Source organism: Microtus oregoni, unplaced genomic scaffold (assembly GCF_018167655.1).
Source record: "Microtus oregoni isolate MIOR12 unplaced genomic scaffold, Mior012 000001F_ref0000356, whole genome shotgun sequence".
NCBI classification, from domain to species: Eukaryota; Metazoa; Chordata; class Mammalia; order Rodentia; family Cricetidae; genus Microtus; species Microtus oregoni.
The window spans coordinates 11,726,739-11,750,050 of record NW_024543060.1 but is presented as its reverse complement, the minus strand read 5'-3'; the positions used below and the strand labels follow the sequence as shown (position 1 = coordinate 11,750,050).

General features: G+C 40.1%; 1 protein-coding gene across 3 annotated transcripts in view; it reads left to right on the top strand.

Annotated features, from left to right (window-relative positions):
* Window positions 1-21,931, top strand: part of Fndc3a (fibronectin type III domain containing 3A) — a 134,472-nt gene extending 112,541 nt beyond the window's left edge. For all 3 annotated transcript variants that reach the window (XM_041666568.1, XM_041666576.1, XM_041666582.1), the window contains 13 exons: window positions 271-357; window positions 3,406-3,544; window positions 4,640-4,708; window positions 5,477-5,595; window positions 7,719-7,824; window positions 7,911-8,086; window positions 9,279-9,392; window positions 10,073-10,222; window positions 10,326-10,609; window positions 10,704-10,916; window positions 12,079-12,245; window positions 13,069-13,196; window positions 19,497-21,931. In XM_041666568.1, the coding sequence (XP_041522502.1) occupies window positions 271-357; window positions 3,406-3,544; window positions 4,640-4,708; window positions 5,477-5,595; window positions 7,719-7,824; window positions 7,911-8,086; window positions 9,279-9,392; window positions 10,073-10,222; window positions 10,326-10,609; window positions 10,704-10,916; window positions 12,079-12,245; window positions 13,069-13,196; window positions 19,497-19,811 (2,067 nt within the window). In that variant the 3' untranslated portion in view covers window positions 19,812-21,931. The remainder of the gene's footprint in view (window positions 1-270; window positions 358-3,405; window positions 3,545-4,639; window positions 4,709-5,476; window positions 5,596-7,718; window positions 7,825-7,910; window positions 8,087-9,278; window positions 9,393-10,072; window positions 10,223-10,325; window positions 10,610-10,703; window positions 10,917-12,078; window positions 12,246-13,068; window positions 13,197-19,496) is intronic.
* Window positions 21,932-23,312: the final 1,381 nt, after the last annotated feature.

Below are 23,312 nucleotides of genomic sequence, written 5' to 3'. Positions count from 1 at the left end.
TTCTTAAAATTGCTTTATTGATAGTGAGATTGCCATTGACTCCAACATAATACCTCTCAGCTCTTAAATTTACTGAGACCAAGTAATCTCAATTTTTCTGCAAAAGGTTCTGTAGCATGTTTAGGTTCAGTCACTCATGGCAGAAGAAATCAAGATGAGAATTCCATTCGCACACAATCAGAGGTGAAGACAAACCCAGGGCTTCATGTAGCTGTTTCTCCTCATTGTTATACAATTAAATATTTGATGATAACTGTTTTCTCTTTCCAGGGGTACGGTTTTAAGCCTAAATATGATGGTGAAGATCTTTCTTACACAGTAAAAAATCTGAGACGCAGTACAAAGTATAAATTTAAGGTAAATTTTAAAAGTCCATTAAGAGATGCATTTCTTGTTTTTATTGTTCTTCTTAAGTTAAAAGCAAGTACATACTTCCATTGTGTATTCCTTTGGTTTTAAATGTTAAGTAATTCTATCTTTTCTGGTGGGCATTTCAGTCTTTTAACTTTTGTGTTATAATAATACTTCTCAAACTTCATGTACTTATATTCAAAACCAGCTTTATCATTTTGTGTAATGTGATAAACATATTTAAATAGGCATGTGAAAGCATACCCAGTACAATTTGGCATGTCGTGCTGGACAGATCATTATATACTGTTACTAATAAACCCGCAAAGGAGGTCAGTATCTACCAGTTTCTTAATTGCAAAGTTGTTCTTTGCCCTTTGGCTGGGCATTTTGTGAGTACTGTGTCCTATGCAAACACTGTATTCCTTACCAGGGTTTCATACTCGTTTTAGTGTGCTTTGGTGTCTCTTGCCTCAGTCTGTTCTTGCTGTGATTGATATTGCTAAGTGGTGATGTTTTCACCATATAGTTCTCCCTTGTATTGCTTGCTTGCTTGAGGCAGTGACAAACTTGGAAGCTTCTGGAATTTCTCTTTCCTCCCCTGGTATCATTTTAGGATATATTTTGGCTTTTTAACCTGCTCGGCACTTGAATAATTTAATAATTAGAGTTAATAGAAACAAACCTAAAATTATAATTCAATGCTTATTAGTTGATAACTTAAACATCGATATTTTTCTACCAGAGCTCATTTAATCAAATCATTTAAGATAAATGATAGAGGGCATTATAAATAGCTTTCATTATTAAAAAGCAAACATAAATTTTGGTATTCTGTCAAAATGCTTAAAAAAAGAACCTCAATAATAGGAAATTTAATTTATATAATTAAAATGTTATTTGTTTTGTCTTATTTTATAAAGGTTTATTTAAAAATCTAATGACTCTGGGTCATTTCATTTTCCAAATACAGCTTCATATTTGTAAGCTTTATAAAATACCAAGGAAGTGTGTGCTTTGAGTCCAGTTTTCATAGTGATGCTGTCACGCAGTTGGGGTCTTAGTCATGATTGTACCAACAGGTTTTTTAAGGAGGACAGTACCAGTACCTTTTATAATTTTCTAATTTATTAAATTCTTAGAATGCTAACTATTCTATAATTGCCACTGACCACATAAGCAGATACACACAGATGTGTGTTGAATTCTTCACTGGTTTAGTACATAAAGCAAATTTCTATTTGAAACTTCCACTGTAGCATTTACTTCCAAATGGCAAGGGAGAGGAGCTAGCCAAATAGTCTATTTGCCTATTCCAAGTGACAGGCTTGGTTGGGATGGAGAGCATATTCCCAGGTCACCTCTTTCATACATGAACATCACTGGGTCATAGAAGGGTATGTGTGGGCTCACTAACAAATGACAAGGAGGGAGCTGCCATCAAAGCTCAGCAGACATTCAGTATCATCTTGTCCCATCCCTCTACTAAGTCAGGAACTTGCAAAGGCTGTGTACTAGCTGCCCAGCTGTTGTCAGTGCTGAAATGTGAGGTCTCCTAACCCTGGAGCAAGAGAAAACACTAGGAAATGCAAAATGACCCCTGCATGAAGTTCTAGCTACTCAGCCTTTATTTTTAATCTGCCATGTGCTTGGGAACTTGCCAAGGGGTTTTGAATCATTAAATCCTTTTTTTTTTAATTTTTTTTTTTTTTGGTCATCTTTCTTTCATAACTTGATGCTGCAAACTCTTCTCTCAGGAAATTCTATCAAAATAAAATTTTAATACTTATTTTTAAAATCCTGGAATACTGAGGATATTACAGACATATTTGTTTAAATACACTTCTTCAGGCACTGATTACGTAACATATTGTCATAGGAAGCAGTAAGAGCATGCTTAACATAAAATCCTAGAGCTTGGCTCTGAGGATAGTACTGGGACGTTTACAGTAGTGATAGACAGTTAAGACTCTGACTGTACATCTTTTCAAATAGTAGATTGAAACAAAACAGCAACAACAAACGAGGCTTTGCCACCAGGCTTCTAGAAAATTGGATTTCTGGAAACAGTTTCTCTTGTAGTGAGGCTCCTAAAGGTGGGGCGCTTTGACCTGGAGCCTGACACTTCTGCTGTAGCAGCTGCTTGTTTGTGAAGCAGTTGGAGAGAAGTCGGTTAATTCCCATCTACAGTAGTAGGTTTTCCCTGAACCAAAAAAAAAGTGCAGGGCCAGGTGGAGTCAGTGCACATTCTGCCAGACCTTTAAAGAACTAATGCCAGTATTTCTCAAATTAATCTGCAAAATAGAGACTTGGGGAGCATTTTATGATCATAATCATTTTATGAAGCTACTATTACCTTCACACCAAAACCGCACAGATATCCAAGAAAAAAGAAAATTATACACCAGTATTCTTTATGAACATATATGCAAAAAATCTGAATAAAACACACGCAAACTAAATTCAAGAACACATCAAAAATTTATCCAGCATAATCCAGCTGATTGTATCCCAGAGATGCAACTATAGTGCAGCATACATGTATTGATAAATGTAATCCACCATATAAACAGACTGAAAGACAAAGACCACATGATCATTACATACAGAAAAGTCCTTTGACAAAACCCAACACACCTTCATGATAAAAGTTCTGAAGGGGACTAGGCATTCAAGGGACATACCCTAACATAATAAAGGCAATTTGCAACAATCCCACAGGCAACATCACCATAAACAGAGAAACATAAAGCATTTCCACTGAAAATAGGAACAAGAGTAGTGTGACTGCTTTCTCCATACTTACTCAGTTCAATGCTTGAAGTCGTAACTAGAGCAACAAGACAACCGAAGGAGATCAAAGGGATACAAGTAAGGAAGAAAAGAAGTCAACTGACACACACTGAGGGAAGAAACATGAGCAAAGGAGACTTCAAAGCCTGGCGCCACCGTGGCACCTTCCTCCAAGGCCACATCTCCTAATAGTGCCACTCCCTTTGGGGACCATTTATTTCAGCCCACCACACAAAGATTAACTCTCTGTTCTCATCACAGGTCATTGCTTATAACTCAGAAGGTAAAAGCAACCCGAGTGAAGTAGTGGAATTCAGTACCTGCCCTGATAAACCAGGAGTACCTGTGAAACCCTCAGTTAAAGGGAAGATACACTCACACGGCTTTAAAATTACGTGGGGTAAGATGTTCCTGTTTTATTTTGTGCTTGATTAAAATAAATAGGATTTTTTTCTTTGTTTGTAAATTTTAAGAGCAGTGTAGACCGCCCTCATGAAAGTATTGGGGTGCCTTTTGCTAGAAATTTACTACGTTCATCCTTAGAAGGAGAAGAAAAGATATAAGGAGCTAGTTCAAACTCCATGTTCCTTTTTTGTGGGTGTTATGTCTAGGTGGATAAATTATTGTTACATCCAGCCATGCTCAAACAGTGGTCCTTCCCGTGGATTGTTAGGTGTTGTACCAGCCTATCGGATGAAAGGCCAGACTCACAGGAAGTCGTTCAGAAGACAGGGATATTGTTGATGGACACAATTTCCTGAGTTTGTGTTTTCTCATGAAAAGCACAAGTTATGTCATTTGAATCCACCAGTTTACCGTAAAGATGCATTTGGTTTCCTGTTAAGTTTGCAGCAAGCTGTTGGTGCCCAGTTCTTGATAACACTGTGGTTGTGGTGTTTGGGTGACCGCACTAACTCAGGGTATTCAGATAAGAAGTAGGTCCTCCATTGAGGATCCATCTCTGGAAAGCTATGGGTACACAGATCCTAACCAGGTTTGGTACTAAAAGAACTGGGGATCCCCTATGAGAGGACGAACAGGGACAGCTCTGTGTGAAAAAAAAGATGCTGGCCTTGGAGTCAGCTGCACCCGAGTCATCTTAGCTCTCAAAAAAAGAAAAGAACAACAACAAAAACTGAGTTTATACACAAGATGAGTGGAACAGCAGAGAGTGTGCACACTCGATCATGGGCTGGAGACACAGTTAAGGAAGCCACCATATTACAAATATCTACAAATTTCAACCTCCATTTGAATCTAAAGTGAATGGAACATTGTGCAACCACTAAAATTTATTGAAGAGCCAACTTTATAAATGTGGGCAGATAGGGTGTGTTAATTGAAAAGTGGTGACCACAGTGCAGATAAAGGATGTGCAAATAAGAGATAGTTACAGTGTTGCAGGTGATTCTTTCCCTTCCACAATCCTGCCTTCAAGGTATTCTGTGTACTGGTGTTTTCTGTGTTTTCAGACTATCACTTTTGTTTTTAATAGATCCACCAAAAGACAATGGAGGAGCACCCATCAATAAGTACGTAGTGGAGATGGCGGAAGGTTCTAATGGTAAGCATCGCTGGTGAAGGTGACCGACAGGTTTGTTCCAGTGAATGAGCCTCGTCTCTTCCAGGCTTTGCGCTATATTTGCTGCCGTGTTGGTGATGGTGGTGTTTGTAACAGCTGATTATGGCCAGTACGATGCACTTCAGATTGTGACCTCAGATGTCAGCCTACTGTCTGCCTCTGTTTTTAGACTTACACTATTTTTCTTTTTTCATTTGTTTATATTGTGCCATCCTAGCATGTCCAGACTGATCTTTAGATACTGTGTATTTAGTGCTTTTATTAAAGAGTAGTTTATTAAATTAGGTTTACACCCACATGCGCCAGAGGAAAAGTATTGTCTGAAAGTTAGCTCCAATTAAGGTCTTTATGACAAATAAGCTTTATGCTTGAGTCATCTGCACATCAGTTTTTATTTCTGTAAAGTGACCTGTTTACTGAAAAGAAAGGCCTTACAATTATGATTAAGTATGCTATGATGCTGATTCTTTATCCTCTTTGTTATATTATTATTGGACCAGTAAACACATTTAATATGCTTAATTAAAAGCAAATTACTAAGCTCAGCCAAAGGCTATACAGAGATATTTCAGTTCAACAAAACCATGCAGATTTGTCTGGAAGGCTTCTTGCATGAAGAAAATTAAATCATTTCCAGGAAACTCAAGTTAGGCTTAAAATGTCCCCAGCCTGAGACACCTACCCTGTCAGTTATACCAAAACATTAAACATTACCTTGTAGCTGATTGCACACAATCCTGCACTTTTCAGGAAACAAGTGGGATATGATCTACAGTGGCGCCACCAGAGAACATCTTTGTGACCGGCTGAATCCAGGCTGCTGCTACCGCTTACGCGTTTACTGCATTAGTGACGGAGGGCAGAGTGCGGTAATGCTTATGTGTAGACTTGTTTATGCTTTTATATGGACCAGATGGGACAGGATCAGCATTTCCTGCCTCTTTGTTAATATTTGTGTACAGATGTGGAACAGTAACTCCTGGAACCCGAGTGGCTAGTGTTACTGTTCCCAGAATATCCCAACAGAATATTTCACTCTTAGTGTATTTAGGTAAATTTTGGGGTGATATTTGACACCCATATCCAGCAGAATTGAAATTGACACTGTTTCCTGCTCTATAAATTATGTGTCAGGAGAAACCATAAACTGAACACAGATATAATACTTGAATATTTTAGAAAAGCTAGCCATTTTGTTATGATTGTTAAGAGACTCAGTAGCCAGGAATTTAATTCTAGCAGTAGGGAGGCAGAGGCAGGTGGATTCCTGGGTTTGAGGCCAGCCTTGTTTACAGAGCGAGTTCCAGGAGAGCCAGGACAACATGGAGAAACCTTGCCATAGAAAAAAACAAAGAGAAAGAGACTCACTCAGTAACTAAAGTTGTATTTATCCCATCCCAGTTCTGAGGACAGTTCTAGAGCCTGGTTCAGTTTGAGTATATCCAGCATCTTCAGTTAAACTCATTCAATCCCAGCATTTCTTGTGGGTCAGTAATTGAGTGAGGGTGTCTCCAGTCAGACACTCTGGCTGCCTGTTTGGGCTGGCCACATGGTAGTCCTGCTGTCTGAGCACTCAGGCTTCTCCTTTGAATCTGCTTTTAGGCCAAAACAGCAGCATTTGAGCTCTGCGTGGAAACGTTCCCTCCCGTGTTTAAGTCATTTCAAACCACAGAGTCACTTAGTACTCCCCACTCCCTGCCACAGTGCTTGCTTCAGTTCCCGTCTGTGTTTTTCACTTACTAAGTTTTAGGAGAGCATCCTGAAGCATGTCAGGGGCCCTGGCCCAGGCATGAACTACAAGAACTCCAGTAGTTAGGCTAAGTGTATCAAGGTGAGGCGGGTCCTCCTCGTGGATTTGGACAGCACACCAAGTGCCTGTGCTCTGTGCTCAGTCCCACCTTCCTGTTCTTCACTCCTTGGCAGGCAACACATCCAGGAACCTGCTGTATTTTTGATGAATTTAATCAAAAACATCTTACTGCAACATTCATAATAATATTTTTTCAAGTGGAATTTTACATAATAAAAACACTCCTGTTAGACATGGAAGTATTGTGAAGCTGAGAGTGAGTCCTGCCCCACAGGCTTGTGGTGCAGTGTCCCCTTTTAGCCATTGAGGAAGCTCCCTGGTAGTAAAGGTCTAACTTGGTGCTAGAACACTTTTTTTCTGTAGAAGAGACCTTCCTGAGTCTGCAGAACCACCCAGAGAAAAAAAGAAAATCTCCCTGCATTTAAGAACAACAAACATAAGTATCAAAAATTCTTTTCTAGTGTGTGGTTGAAGCATTCTTCCATAGAATGAATGCCTGTCTGAAAAAAAGGTTGAACAAATAGTATGTGTTTTAAAAGAATGTATATAGCTTAGAAATAGGATGATTCATGTTAAAGTAAAATCAAGCCTGGGGCTTGTAGCTTTTCACAGTAAGGTGCTTTGCCTGTCATTTGTAAGGCCCTGGGTTCAAGCTCTGTCCCATAAAAAGTAAATGAAAACACTTTATAATAGGAACCAAATGCAATACTGAATAGAAAGGTACTATATATTAGAGAAACTTACCTGGTTATAGAATTGTTTTAGAGGAATAAAATATGCTGACCTTTAGGTTAAAATACAGTTTAAAAAAACTGTGAATATTAATATCCAAAAAACAATAAGGAAGGAAATAGTTATACTTTCAACAGCCTAGGACAGAAACTTTTTAGTTGCTATTGTCTTTGATATTTCATTTGTTTTGCTTCCTAATTACTAAAAGGATTTGCTCTTTTTTCAACTTGTTTTTTAAATAGTAGTTATAGTATATGTCTTTTGTCTATAAAAGTATATAAATGATTTAATAAGGCTTGATTCTATTCAGAACCTTATTTCTTTTAGGCGATAATAAATTACAATTTCATGCTGTTGGTACAGTTTTTGTGTTGTGTTACTATCCTTTATCAAAGCCATCTGATTGGTTGTTTAGGGCATCTCTTTTTGATTTTGCTTTTATTTTGGCAGGTCTCTGAATCCTTGCTTGTGCAAACTCCAGCTGTGCCTCCTGGCCCATGCCTCCCCCCCAGGTTGCAGGGTAGACCCAAAGCAAAAGAAATACAGTTACGATGGGGTAATTTGCATTTGGTAATGAATTATAATGAAGTTAGAACCAAAAGTATTCTTCCTGTTAAAAGACCTAAATCTCTCCACCCTTAGGACCTCCTCTAGTCGATGGTGGAGCACCCATCTCCTGTTATGCAGTGGAAATGAGTCCTGCAGAAAAAGACGAGCCCAGAGATGTTTACCAAGGATCTGAAGTGGAGTGTACCGTGAGCAGCCTTCTTCCTGGAAAGACATACAGCTTCAGACTCCGAGCAGCCAACAGAATGGGGGTGAGAGACCTGCAGGCTCAGGCATCGCTCAAGTGTGTTTCATCACTCCCGTTATCAAGCCATTTTGTGTTAATAAGTTCCTAGTGATAAATAAGAGATCCTGTGCCCTGTAACTTGCCTTGCTGTCTTTGTACTTTCAAGCCTCAGTTAGTTTGTGGCACTTGAAGAGCACTGTGGTTTCCTTCAGGGGTGTTGAAAACCTGTTTCCATGGCCACTAAACTGGTTTTATGGAGCACTTAGTCTCCATTGCACACCAGATGTGATTCTTGCTTTGCCTCATGGGAAAATGCTGATATTTAAACATTTCTGGCTTATTTATTTAAAACATGCTCCATGTATATATAGATAATTCCATAAAATGAGCCAAAGTGGTGATAATCCCACTTTGCAGCCAGTGACCCTGGGGCTCGGCGAGTGTGCGCCACACCACTGTGATGCCCTCCCCTCTTCATTATTGCAGATTCCCGGAGACAAAGCAATTGCTTAGATGTGTGCCACATTTTTTTTTTAACTATTCCATAATTTTTTTTTTTCAAATGTAAGCTGACGGGTCCCTTTATCACAGTACTGCAGACTTCGGTGAGCTGTGTTTTGTCTCATATCCTGTCTCTAGTTGAACAACAGTTTTACCTGTGAGCATATTTAAGTATTGTGATTGTGTTGCTTGCAGCAGTCCTTATTGAAGCGGCCACCGTCCGCAGCCTCATGGCTGCAGGTCTCTGTAGCAGACTCAGTACCGTGTCTTCTTTATTTACCGAGTTTTACTAGTTTATCAGAATGACTTTAGATATTTGCTCTGTTGCTTCCATTACATGCCCATTTTGACTCTGCCACTTCAGATTTTAAGATAAAATTGATGCCTACCATCTCCTAGGCCTTTATTTGGTCCCTGTCTTCAATTCTCACATAATTTCTTCTTACTCCACCTACCTAATTTACTGATGCCCTGATCTTTTTGGAAAAAAAGAAGTTCATGAAGGGAATAAAGGGTTTGAGGAGAGAAAGTAGAGCAAATGAAACTTAAAATTCCCCATCTACTTCCACGGTTGTTAGATCAATGAAAATGCCTGTAGAGTTATTATCAAATTAATTTTGAAAAACTTAATTTCTGTTGACTCTTTAACTACAGTTTTCTGTTCAGTGAACATTTAAGGATGAAAAAGGAAAATTATGTTCTGCTTGTTTTTTTAGTTTGGACCATTTTCAGAAAAATATGATGTCACTACAGCTCCTGGGCCACCAGACCAGTGCAGACCCCCTCAAGTGACGTGCAGATCTGCGACTTGTGCACAAGTGAACTGGGAGGTATGGTAATTCCCACGGTCTACCTAGGTTCCTAAGTGATGGAGTAGTGCGCAGAAGAGAATAAAGCTCAACCCCCTTCCTGCTCCTTCAGTTACTATGTGAAGAGTGAGTCCTGGGTAAACCGCTTGGTGAAAGGGAGCTAAGTGTATGAGTAAGGAGTGCTTGCTCCTAAGTGTTTAGACTCATAGTATACTGTTTTTCCAAAGGCTGTGTTTCCTTGCTGAATATTCCACCCAACAGGGAACTCGGGCAAAGTTCATAAGATTTGGTATACTACTACTTCTCTCAAATTCATTATCACCAATATATTTACTGTATGTTGTAATTGGTCAGTAATGATAATCATAATTTCAATTTCCTTTGAAATTTAATGATGAAAATATTTGTGTAAATTGACATTTATACAAATTATTTTCAAGTTGTCTTCAAATTATTTTTTTTAATTTACCTAATTTTTTTTTCTGAGATACTCTGACTCATTCCTTCTGGTATGAGGCAGTTATATTTTTAACCATTCGGATAGTTTTAATGAATAAAAATGTAAAGTTGTACACTGTTGATTGTGTTTAGATGTTTTAAATACATTCAGAAGCAGTTCTGTTTTTACTGTGTTAGAGGAGAGAACATTTTTGCTTCAAAGCTATTTACTGTGAAGACTAAGAAACTATCCTTTCTTGAAGACTCCTTCGATTAACGGAGCTGATGTCACAGAGTACCGGCTGGAATGGGGAGGAGTAGAAGGAAGCATGCAGATATGTTACTGTGGGCCCGGCCTCAGCTGTGAACTAAAAGGACTCTCGCCAGCTACTGCCTATTACTGCAGAGTCCAGGTAGGTGACACCGGTGCCTCAGCACACACTCTGCCCAGAGTCTTCTGCTCGGAGGCCACGGTCACAGTCAGGTCTCTATTAACCTCACTTTATTCACTTGTAGGCTATGAGTGTTGTGGGCGCAGGGCCTTTCAGTGAAGTTGTAGCCTGTGTGACTCCGCCGTCAGTTCCTGCCATTGTGACTTGTCTTCAGGAAGTCAGTGATGATGATATAGAGAGTCCCCATTACTCCCCTTCTACATGCCTTGCAATCAGCTGGCAAGAGCCTTATGACCACGGTTCAGAAATCCTTGCCTACAGCATTGACCTCGGAGATAAGCAGCCCTTGACAGTGGGGAAGGTGACAAGCTACGTCATAGACGGTTTGCAGCCGGATACAACATACAGGTACACCCCTAAGTCTATGTGTATGTTTGCCTAGACCAGAAAAGTGATTTAAATAAAAGAATTGTAAACTAAACTATTTTTATGTGTCATTTAGAATACGAATTCAAGCTTTGAATAGCCTTGGAGCTGGCCCTTTCAGCCACACGATTAAATTAAAAACTAAGCCCCTCCCTCCCGATCCACCTCGGCTGGAATGTGTTGCCTTTAACCACCAGAACCTTAAGCTTAAATGGGGAGAAGGAACCCCGAAGACATTATCAACAGATGCTGTTCAGTACCACCTTCAGATGGAGGATAGAAATGGAAGGTGGGGCTTCTAATTTCTTTCTCATATGTATATCTGGGGGGTTAATGTATATGAATGTTTATAGTGTAAACAGTTTGCCAGAGCAGAGTGAAGGCTATCAGAATGGGCCACCTAGGTGGTTCAGTGGGTAAAGACACCTGCTGCCAATCTCGCCCCTGAGTTCAATCCCTGAGACCCTCAGGATGGAAGGAGAGAACCAACTTCTACAAGTTGTTATTTGACTGCACACGTGCACCATGGCGTATGTGTCACAGGCACATACACACGCACACACAGAGACTTAATTAAAATGTAATGAAGTTATCTATCAAAACTATCTTACGTAATTTTAAGTGTATGCTTCCAGACTCTGAGAAGGCTCCCTCTGGCTTTCCTTTTGTCACTCCAGTGATACCAAGTAGGCTGTTCTGGAGCTCTGCCTGTCAGCTCTTGGCTTGGCTGTGAAGGAACTCTACATATTGATTTCCAGCTGGGTTGTGATTTGCTCAAGGCTTCTGAGGTTCTAGACAGCAAGATTATGACTCACTACCTCACAGTCCTAGTGCATGGCCTCCACACTGAATCAACAACAACAGTTCAGTCACCTCCTCACTGGCAGGTCCCGATTGGGTTCTGTAATTTATTCTAAATACTTTATTTCAATTATAATGTGTTATTCAGACTATTTTTTAACATTATTTAAATACCAACATAGGACCATTTATTCACCCTGCTACAAAGAAACCCTTTCTTGATAAAAGAACAAAAAAATCCCTTTTTTTTAAATAAAAAAAAAAACGAGAAATTTAAGTGCAGATTATCTTGTAGCTCACGTTCATGCTGCAGATAACAAACTTTATGATTATGACTTGTTTAGAAATAACTCGTAGTAAAAGCAGTGCCTTCGTGTTGTTCTGATGCCTTGGCAAAGATGTACCAAAATCCTGAGAAGAGACTTCAGATGGTTAAGCATTAGATTAGTGATACATTTTTCCATAAATCAAATCAGATTGGGAGATCTACATCTGTGTTTTTTATTATCTGGTAGAAAACATAATTGTTAATTACTCCTAAGGTTAAGGTTTTAGAGCCACATATTCTCAAATAGCATGCCCCATTTACACTGTAATGCTTTTTAAAACATTTTTATATGGTGTTGTAAAGTTAATTATTTCTGTTTCAGGTTTGTCTCCCTGTACAGAGGGCCTTGTCATACATACAAAGTGCAAAGGCTCAATGAGTTCACATCCTACAAGTTCTGCATTCAAGCTTGCAATGAGGCTGGGGAAGGCCCTCTCTCCCGAGAATATGTTTTCACTACTCCAAAATCTGTCCCATCTGCCTTGAAAGGTAATGTATATCCCCTGAAGCTGTTGTCTTTGATGAGATGCTTTATTCTAATTAAACTCTAGCCCCAAATGTCTCCCCATCAGTTGCATTAAAGCATAGAGAAAGCGCACATGCTAAGCGTTCCACTCACTCATCATGGCTGTTTCATGTGCTAGTTTCACTAGTACTCAGAAAAGTCACTCATCTTTTTATGATCTGACAGGAAATACTAAATTGAATAAATAAGTTGTGTGTTCTAATTAAGTTCACTTGGTATTTCTGTTGTTGTTATTCAAAGAATATCTATCACAAACCCTGATTATGTTAATGTCTTCAGATTGGGGGAGCCAGGTCTCCTCTCAGAAAGACATGTTTGTTCAGCTTGGCCTCACACACACATGGACTCATGTGCATGCACACTATGCACATGTTTCTAACTCTGAAGCAGCTCTCATTTTAAATGTTTCTGGCAAGGATTGTACTTTGTGTATTTATCTAAAGAGATGAAAGTTGATTGCACTCTGAGAACTGGTGAGACTGCGGGGGCAGTTCGTGCATCCCACTGTTAAGCAGACCCCAGCTGGAGCGGTTGTCTGTAGCGAGCCTGCCTGGTGTCGATGAGTTGTGCTGCTCGTTCACCTGCTCCCTTATCCCCACCAGCGTCTCATGGCTTCATAAAGATTACTGCTCTTGTTTTACATTACTTCACATGCCTATTGCAGAAGTTCACCATCTATGTTTATAACTTGTTTTAGAGATTTGATTTTAATTAAAACAAATATCTGTGTAATGTGCCTAATTAAATTAAATGGAGCTGATATTATTTATATTTGTTTCATTCTAGCCCCCAAAATAGAGAAAATAAATGACCACATTTGTGAAATTACATGGGAATATTTACAGCCAATGAAAGGTGACCCAGTTATTTATAATCTCCAAGTTATGGTGGGAAAAGATTCAGAATTCAAACAGGTATGTATCAAGATACCATTTTATATGTACATAATTTTTAATCTTTAGTTTTTATTCTCAGTGGAAGATTTGACTCTATTTACTCTAATTAAGAAACATTTGTCCAGTGCTTACTGCTTTCCAGCTATCTTGGAACTCACAGTATTCAGTGAATGTACTGTCCTTGATTCTTTGATCCTGCAGTGACTCATTTAGCTCAAGCTCTTTGCCAGCAATCAGGACACAGCAGTGAGAAGTCACAGTGGAGTGGAAGGACACACCTCAGTATACACTGTGTCCGATGGTTGCAACTGAGTCAGAGGTCTGGGGAATACTGTAGTTCCCCTGAGGAAGTACTGTGAGAGGAGTAACCACCAAGAGGCCCAGGGCAGCAAAGTGCTTGTTAAATTTCATCAGCAGTCAAGGGAGCCCTAGGACAAACTTGATGGAGTCAGGTAGTTACACTTCTCAGCGGTTACTACTGCAAGCCCATCCCACCTCAGTAGCTGACCTACATAGCAGGCTTGATTGTTGAGCCTTGCTGAAGCCAGACTTGACATTTCCTGGTTCCCCTTCAGCAGTCCAGCCCCTACAGACTTAAGTCTGTTGAGAAGTGAACAGTAAGGAAGCCATCATGCTACAGAGGAAATCCTATGTGGAGATCATACTGACATCCATGGGTATGCAGTAACTTTTACTCCTAGTGAAATTAGAAGCCAGGAGAGGATTTTTGTTTTCTACATCAAATAGTTACGTAATCAGACACACTTTGATTACATTGTTGAAATTGGAATAGGACAAAGACAGAAGCAGGGAAATCAGTAAGGAGGTTTGAGTAATAATAATAATTATTATATTGTAATGTGTTTTGAAGAGCATCTAACAAGATGAAGGTCTAAGGAAGTCAGTATGTTAAGTGTTGTAGTTAGTAATCTAAAGTGAGTGATCTCTGTATTATTGCTATTATTATCCAGTGCTTGACTGTAACAGTATAATTATATAGTGAATATAACAATAGCCTTGTATGATGCAAGTCTAGGGGAACTGTCACTTTCCTGGCAGGGAACTTTCCAGGACAGCTTCTGGTACAGACTAGGTTAGTGTTTCTAAGGAAAATCGGTCACCAAGACAGTCTGCAACCACTGTTCTTCATCTGCTTGTTTTCCCCTTTCTGCTGTCACCCTTCCTTAGTTTTGATGATTTACAAAGTTTTTATTATATCCTACAATTTCTTTTCCCATTAGAAAAATTAATCATTCATCTGCTTTATTCCAGCCTTATGATATTATTGTAATAGAATTTTCATGTATATATTTGTTTTCTTTAAAACTTTATAGAAGTACCGTATCTTAACTAAAATCACAAAGGGCCCCCAGAGTTAAATTTGGCATACCATTGTCTTTCTCCATTAAATCATCTGTTAATTGATTTAATAGTTATATTTCAAATTAATTTATAGATGAGCATTTTTACTTCCCAGGAAGAAGCAAAATTAATATTAAAGCTGCATGTTTAAAGGAAATAGAAACCCCACATTTTGGTAATATATGAATTTTAATAAGTTTATGTTACTACATGAAACAATAAGGCTGATTCTAACTTAACTTTAAATCTAAATTAGTATCATTTAAAATTACTAATTATAAAACTGAAAAGGCTGACTCCCCCCAAATCTCATTCCTGCTGTCATCCCTCTAAGTCCCCAGCACTTGACCAAGTCTTACAGCTTACCGGAAAGGCAACACTCCGGAAGCTGCAGGTCATCTGAAAAGAGTTCCGTGGGGTTTTTTTGTTTGTTTGTTTCGTTTTGCTTTTTGTTTTTCTGGAATGTTTGTTGTTTACTTGATGTTCAGTATGCATAGGACAAGAAGTGTAGGGGAGAAGAGTTACTGTTCTGAGTCACTAAGGATGTTCTGATTTCAGGGAACTTGTTTAGATTCGATCAAGCACATGCTCAAATAGCATGTGCAGGGTAGGTAAAAGCTTGGGGTATGACTGCAGTCCTAGCACTGGGGAGCCTAAGGCTGGAGGAATAGCCGTGCAACCAAGTCTTAGGGGCTGGAAACTCCCAAGTGTGAGATTCAGTAGAAGACGCCAGGTATTGATGGGTCTCTGTTCTCAGATGTAGGCATTTTTAAGAAAAGGATTATTATTTTAAATTACTAGTTTCCAAGCCAACCTATAAAATCCTGATCAACCTGTAAGGTTGAATCCTGGCAGCAGCAGGTACTATAACCCTAGGCCAAGCTTGGAAACAAATTGTTTTACCTTTCTTCATCATCCCTTTGTCAGTTGGTAGCTTTGCCCAGACCTTGCTGCCCTCTTGGCCTGTGCTTCACCTGACTTTACTTCATCTAGAGTTGCCCCCTTCTCAAAAACGGATTTGTTGTATTGCCATTCTCCCTGTACACATGCTTACCCTATGTATTGCTTGTCTTCACTAGAGGCTAGGAGGGAGAGTCCTGGGTAAACTTAGACAAGTCAGGTGTCTAGTGGCTCTTCAGGCCTCTCAAGTGCATTCATTCAAATGGCGTTCCCGAGAGTCTAAGAAGGTGGCATGTGAAGTATAAAAGGAAGACAGCCATCTTCAAAGGAGTCAAATAATCTGGAGGTTTTGCAAGTGCTGCAAAGTCACCTTGAATTTCTCATGAGCAGCTGTATGTGAGTCCCTTACAGAAGAGCCAGGAGGTCGGCAGGCCTGGTTGCTCCAGCAGCTCAGTGCATTCATCAAGGACTGTACTTAGTAGTGGGGAAGTTTCATTCAGGAGAGAGGGACCAAATTTCAGACACTTAGGAGCTATTGCCAACTCAGGCCTGGCCCACCTTTGAAACTCAGAGAGAGAGGCCAGGAGTACATGAACTGGGTAGGGAAGGGTTAGAATTCCTGCCCCAACGTGAAAGTACTGTTAGTGGTTGTAGGTGTTAGCATTAGCGGGGGGTCTTTGCAGAAGCAGAGCCAGTGGGATACTCAGACATGTATTTGGGGCCCAGGAAGGCTACTGGTGTCTTTACAGTGTAGACAAACCCACAGACCTGAGAAGCAGGAGTGCCGGTGGCTTAAGTCCTAGCGCAAGTCCACGCCACCACGTGATCTCAGCCAAACAGACATGATAAACTTGCCTTTCTTTGTCTTTTCATTCTGCTCAGATATGGAGTGGTGCCCACCCACGTTGGTCAGTCCCAAACCACTCTGGGACACTGAAGTGGTGGCTCTCATCCGAGTGTCACTGAGACGGAGGCCGAGTTTCTTTCTCAGTGTAGCTTTGGCTGTCCTGCAACTTACTCTCCGTAGGCCAGGCTGGCCTTGAACTCACAGAAATCCACCTGCCTCTGCCTCCTGAGTGCTGGAATTAAAGGCGTGCACCACCATCACCTAGCTTCCGGGGTTTCTTAAAAGCAGTGCTCCTAAGAGTACACAAAACTACCACTTAAAGTATTCATAAGTCAGGCAAGGATCATATCATGTGACTATATATACACTGTTGTGATAGTATACTTATACATTGGGATTTTTAAATGTAATCAAGTGCCTAGTGCTGTATCTTAAGGAAATACTTAAGTGATTTGTTTTTGGTGGTATTGGCATCAAGCCTTTGTTGTTTGCATTATCCCATACAAAAGTACTGTATTTCCAGAATCACTGATAGAAATTACACTGTGTATTCAATTCTGAAATTATGGAAAATCTCACAGAAAAAATAACAAAATCTGTTGTTGTTTGATGACAGCTTCAAAGGTAAATATATGTTTGTCCTTAAAAGATAAGAGCTGCTTTGAGTCTTAGTGTGAGTCCTTGATAAGTTAAATCTATGTGACCACCAAGTGAGTTTTTAGAGATATGAATGATACAAAGAGGTAAGATATTGAGTTCATTCTCATTGACCTGAGGCCTCAATTATTTAATGGGAGAAGGGGTCAGCATGTTATAACTTGCTTCAATTCTTTGAACTCTAAGGCTTAGCCAGTTCTTCTCAAGCCCTTCAGGTTTATTGAATAGCTTCTTGGGATATGTAAGCCCTCTGTGTTACCTCTAGCAAGTACCTGTTTTCTTCAGTTCTGTGCCTCTGGTCCTGTGAGACACCACCCTGTGTTCCTCCCAAGCTCTCCACATAGAACTGAAAACATGATCTCATCATCTTCTTCCCAATGTCTTCAGTATCCACAGCAGTCAGTATTATCTCTACCAACTCATATTCAAAACTCATACCTAGACTTAGGCCCATGGAAGACAGTATCAGGGCCTCACAACCCTGTTCTACAGCAAGAACACAGTTCCCTTTACAGCCCTTCACACAGTTTTATGATGGGCATTCCTTAGACACTAATGCCACAACTCCTAAGGTGGATTCTTTGAGTTAAAAACCTAAATGTAGGGCCAGGCACAGTGCACACACCTTTAATTCTAGCACTAGAAGACAGAGGCAGACAGAGTTCCAGGACAGCCAGGGCTACACAGAAACCCCGTCTCAAAAAACCAAAAGAATTTCAAACTAGTCCATCAGTGTATTCTTACACACACTCTCTCTTCTGCACCCTGTCATTTGTCACACTCAAGCCATTTGTTGAGGGTTTTTCTTCCCTAACCATATTATCATACTCAGCTGAAGAAGATAAAATGGTGAGGGGGAGCCCAAAGCTTCAAAAAAAATTAATTAATGCTCCAGCAGGATTCTGAGTTCAAGGCCATTCTGGGCTTCAAAGCAAGATCCTACCTATCTCAGAAAGAAAAAAAAAAAGACAAAAATTAAAAATGACTCCATCATAATAAGATAAATGCACGTTTCTATTAAAATGATTTTATATGTATGTACCGCTTTACATTGACATCCTCTATCCTATGTAAGCTATTCTGGCATATCTCAGACAGTCCTTCTTGGAACACTGATCTGCTTTCTCAGATCAGTACACATTTTACCATTTCCTTAAGATTCACCTTCTGGCTTCTTGCAATAAAAGTTCCTTTTTCTTGTCAGCATCTACATTTTTACTTGATGTCATTAATTTTACTAATTTGTTAGATACCTACCACATGCTGGATTATGGAGATATTACAAAAAATGAGATGAGATCTTACACTGCCTCCTTGAGAGCAAACTTATTTGTTAAAAGTTAGATTTACAACACAGGTATAATTGGGACAGACAGAATGCTTGACAGTCCACATGCAGGTGTCCGTATATGTGACTTGTAGGCCACCACTCGCTGAAGGAAGCCACCGGGAAGAGGCGTGACATTCTGAGCCTTGGTTTTCTTGTTGGTAGAATGAGCAGAGGCTCCCTGGTGTGAATGATAACATCTGTGAACCTCTGCTGTCAGCTGGGCACTGCTAGCGCTTTAACAAACAGTGGTTCACCTTGGTCTCATAACTGCCGTAGAGTTAGCTGTCACTGTGCCTAGTGTACTGAGGTGAGTTCTCATTGAGCTATGAAACCACCATGCAGGGATGGTGTCATAGGGCAGCCAGCTCTGGTAGACGACTTCCTCTTTTCTAGGACAATCATGTGATCTCATGAGATTTATTTTTTCTCTAAGGCATGATCACCGAGTTAGGTTTTAAGATTCTAGTCTGATTCCAAGTCACCAGCCTCTTTCTGAAGTTGACAAAGTGATTCACAGTAGGATCCTGTAGACAACTTCCCTGCTGTTGTTTGATTGGACAGATGTTTCAAAGTGTATATAATTTCACTGCCTAGGCAGTCTTGGTGAACAAGATTATACAATCTCCTCTCTCATATAGTGAGTTCATGAAGAACAAGAAAAGATGACTTCTTTTTCATTTGCTTGAGTAAAGCTGGGAAATGCTTGGGAATTGATCTCTGTAGTTGATTAACTTTCTTGTAAACTGTGAGGCCACATCTCACATCCTCACACTTGCAACACACTAGCCAGTACTTTAGTGGGTGGGGTGTTTACAAAACGTCATTTAAAAGATCAAGTTGAGGCTAAGAGATGGAGCAGTGGGTGAAGTACTTGCCGTCAAGCTGAGGACTTGAGTTTGAGTCCTAGCATCCACGTAACGACCAGGTACAGCAGCATGTGCCTAAAACCCCAGAGCTTGGGAGGTGGACACAGGAGAATCATCAAGATAGAGACAGGTTCACTGAGAGACTCTCAAACTAGTAATGAATAAAGCAGAGAGTGGGGGAAGACAGTGAGACAGTTGCCCTGGCCTGCGTGTGTGGTGTCTACACACCACACGTACACAAAGATGAAATGAGCGATACTCATAACCTTTATGCCTAAAGTATCCAGAACGTGACTGTGCTGATGTTTTCTGTCCAGGCTTCTTACCCCATTCTTCTTCCAATATTTCCTTAATAGATTTACAAGGGCCCTGACACTTCATTCCGGTATTCCAGCCTTCAGCTGAACTGTGAATATCGCTTTCGCGTGTGTGCCATTCGCCAATGCCAAGACCCTGTGGGGCACCAGGACCTGGTAGGTCCCTACAGCACCACAGTGCTCTTCATCTCCCAGAGGACAGAGCCGCCGGCCAGCGCCAACAAAGACACTGTGGACAGCGTGCGGACCAGGCGCACCCTTAGTGACGAGCAGTGTGCTGCCGTCATCCTGGTGTTGTTCGCTTTTTTTTCCATTCTGATTGCCTTTATCATTCAGTACTTTGTAATCAAGTGAAAATATAACTATTTTTAACACTGTATTACATTTTATTTTGTCATGTACTAAAATTATTTCTGTATTGCTTTTACAAAATGGTGGCATTTAGCACTGGCATTGAGACTCTATATTGAAACATGGTTTTGGCATTTTCAGTGCTTATGTTGTTAGGCAAAGGCTGGCACTTCATGAGAATTCAGCCACAGAAACATCATTTTGGGGAGAGCTTTTTGTTTTGGTCTTTGATTGGGACTTTTCCCCCCTTTTTCCTTTTTTTCCTCCTCCCCACCCCCCTTGGATATGCCTTCTAGTAGGACAAATTTTCTAAAGGGCAGCATTTATGATTGTTTTGACCAGTTAGCATAAGTGTAACAGTGATAACCACATCTGTTTGTTTCCATGATGATTGCCATGTGGAAATTTCAAATTGACTAGAATTTACACTAACATGCTCTACGAAACTTGTTCAAGTCTGATGCTGTGAAAGCAACCTAGTGCTATATTTCTACCTCCTCATTTGTCTTAATTGTTTGGTAAGTGGGATTTTGATGAATAACTGGAGGGCTTAGCAAACAAGAACTGGATGAAGGAATCTGAGTGAGAAAAGGCTTCCTGTTTGGTGAGTGTGGAGTTCTCCTTACACTACACGTGAGTTCACAAGTTAAGTCCGAGAAAGCACAGACCCCAGAAGTACTGATCTTTACTTGAACAGTACCTCTTCTTGGGATTGAAGAGCAGAGAACTTTTAAATAGTGACTGAATTTGAATCTCATTAAGCTCCTGTTTTCTGGACCTTTAAACTGTGTTTGTGTGCGCGCGCATCCATGTGCATATGGGCTGTGTTCAGACTGTCAGGTAAGGAGACACATGTCCACACTTGTCATCTGGTCTAGGCTAGCTTGGAAGGACTCCCAATGGTTTTTGCAGCATCTCCTATAACTACTGCCGTCGCCATCAGAATTTCTAATCAAACTCAACCTTTTTGTTTGGGGTACCAAATCTGAAGACAAAATTAATTTGCACCAGTAAACTTCAAGCTGCTTTCTTTCTTGAGAAACTAATGTTTAATGTATAATGTCTGTTTGGATACTGTTCCAAATTGTTGATTGCATGTGGGTACCGTTGCATTAGAGCACTTTGCAAATCGCATAGTTCATTGCTGTCTTGTGAGCTTGCATTTGTGAGTTGATGGATGATCAGATTGAATTTTGTTGTATCGCATTGTACATCTCGCCTCGATGTCAATGACTGCCAGTAATAATACAGTCTGCAATGAATTTATATGAAATTTTTGTTTTATCACATCTGTTATCTGTAGACATCTGTAACTAGCTTCTTTAATTTATTATTTGAATTTTAGAGTAGTGGATCACTAATTTTTAGTTGCTGAGGTTTGCATTTTAGTGATTACTAAGCACTCTGTCTGTCAAAAAGAAACGTATGTTTTGTGCTTTGAAGATCTCTGAAGAACTTCCCTTGTAGTAGAATGGGCATGTATTGTAATTGTTTTATGTCAAATAATCTGCGCTGTAGAAAACACATTAACGTTTGTTCAAAAAAAAAAGGATAAACTTGGCCTCTCCAAGTGGTAAGAAAACTCTGTCACTATAATATACTGTATGTTTACATTTTATTTAATCTCTTACAAATAGGGTGATGACTTATCCCCCAAACAACCGCGATTACGATTGTTTTCTAGAAACTTCTTCAAAGTGCCACATTTGGCAGTACAAATGAGTCTGAGTGTAAGAGCCCAGAGATTTCTATATAGTTGAATGTCTAAAATGGTAAAATGTGCCACACAGTGGCTTATGTTTTTCATAGTAATTCAAATGAACTCCTATTTTTGATAGTAAATGTCATTTAATAGTGTACTCGCCATTTGAGCCTCACTGCAAAGTTAGTGCAGAGGAGAAAACAATTTTTAATGTAATCTTGATTTTACCTCATATACTGTACATTCCAAAAACTCAACTTTTTAAAGATTATAGATACACTACCAAACATATCACCTTAAAATTGTATAAGGTTGAGCTTCATACAAGTGAAAAAATATAATCTCATAAGAATACATAAATATGTAGCAAAAAGTATCTGTAAAATCCATGGAAAATAAAAGTTGTATCATTCTTTTTTGAGATATGGGTTTTTTTTTTATTCATAAACAGTTCACCATTGGCTGCCAGTGTAAGAAAGTGAACTATCTCCTCCCTCCCAAGGGGCTCACAACAGTTTCCCCCATGGTATTGAGCTTCAGCCGGTGCAAACACATACTCATTATTCAAGTACGAGTCCAGTAGACTGGAGAATGAATTAGAAGCTTTGCCCCAGTGCTCAGGAGGCAGGTGCAAGTGGGTCTGTGAGTTCTAGGCCAGCCAGGGCTACGTAGTGAGACCCTGCCTCAAAATAAAAGAGTTTAGAAGCTTTGTCCTAATGAATTCATCTTGTGCAATTCCTTAAATGTCTTGTTCACATTACGTAAAAGCTGATTCTGTTATAAACTTCCCATTGGAAAGAAAAGAAGAAAATTCTAGTCTCATCTACTGAGAGGCAGAGGCAGGAGGATCATTTCGGCTTAGGAGTTAAATGCCGTGCTGGGCAGCAAGATTCTCTAAAGAAAACAAAAAATTTTCCTAGGAAGAATAAAATACCTGACCCCAAATTTGTCATCTGTTAACATTTCTCCACCACTAGAAGCCCAGAGCCTTCCTGTTGCTGTTGCCGCTGGGTCTGCTCCTCTGCAAAGTTCAACTTTCCCTTGTTCCCCACCACCACTCAGTCCCACAGGCCTCCTCCAGAGTTCATTGCTAATTTAGTGAAGCTTGAAGTCGAGGGTGAGCAAAGGGATCAGAACCATCACTTCACAGTAGCAAACACGGACCAGAACATCCTGTGGAGGCCATCAGATTCCCGCACAGCACTGCACCTGTTGCCTCTGGCTGGCTTTCCAGGGCTTAGCTTCTAACACAAGTACCTTTTCACCAATGTTGAAGCAGATGAAAAAGAAGCAAGAGAGGCCTCACGTGTGGTGGTCCAAGGAGACAAGCACACAAAACTGGCTCCAAACCCCTGATCCCCTACCATCAAAAAAAAAAAAGGTGATGTTGTCATGTTATAATCCTTTTGTCTAGGTCATCATTTTCTCCCATACGTTCTTTATGTTTCTGCTTTTTGAGTCAGTATTATCTATCATGCAGCCCAGGATGGCCTTGAACTCCAGTCTTGTGTCGCCATCTGCTAAGTGCAGGATTTGTATGTGTGCACCACCATGCCCAGTTTTTCCCTGGTGATCATAGAAACAACGCAGGGGGAAGAAACTGACCAATAAAGAAATAAATACACAGCTGTGGTCATCAAACAGTCAACATTTACAGATGAACCTTCGGATGTTTAGATGCTGCAATGGCAGCTTTTCATCTCATGGTTGAAAGGGGTAAGCTCACCCCTGGCCACACTGAGCCTGCCTCTGTTCCCCAGGTGTAGCTGAGATGAGCGTCCCCTGCAGAGTGTGCCATCACT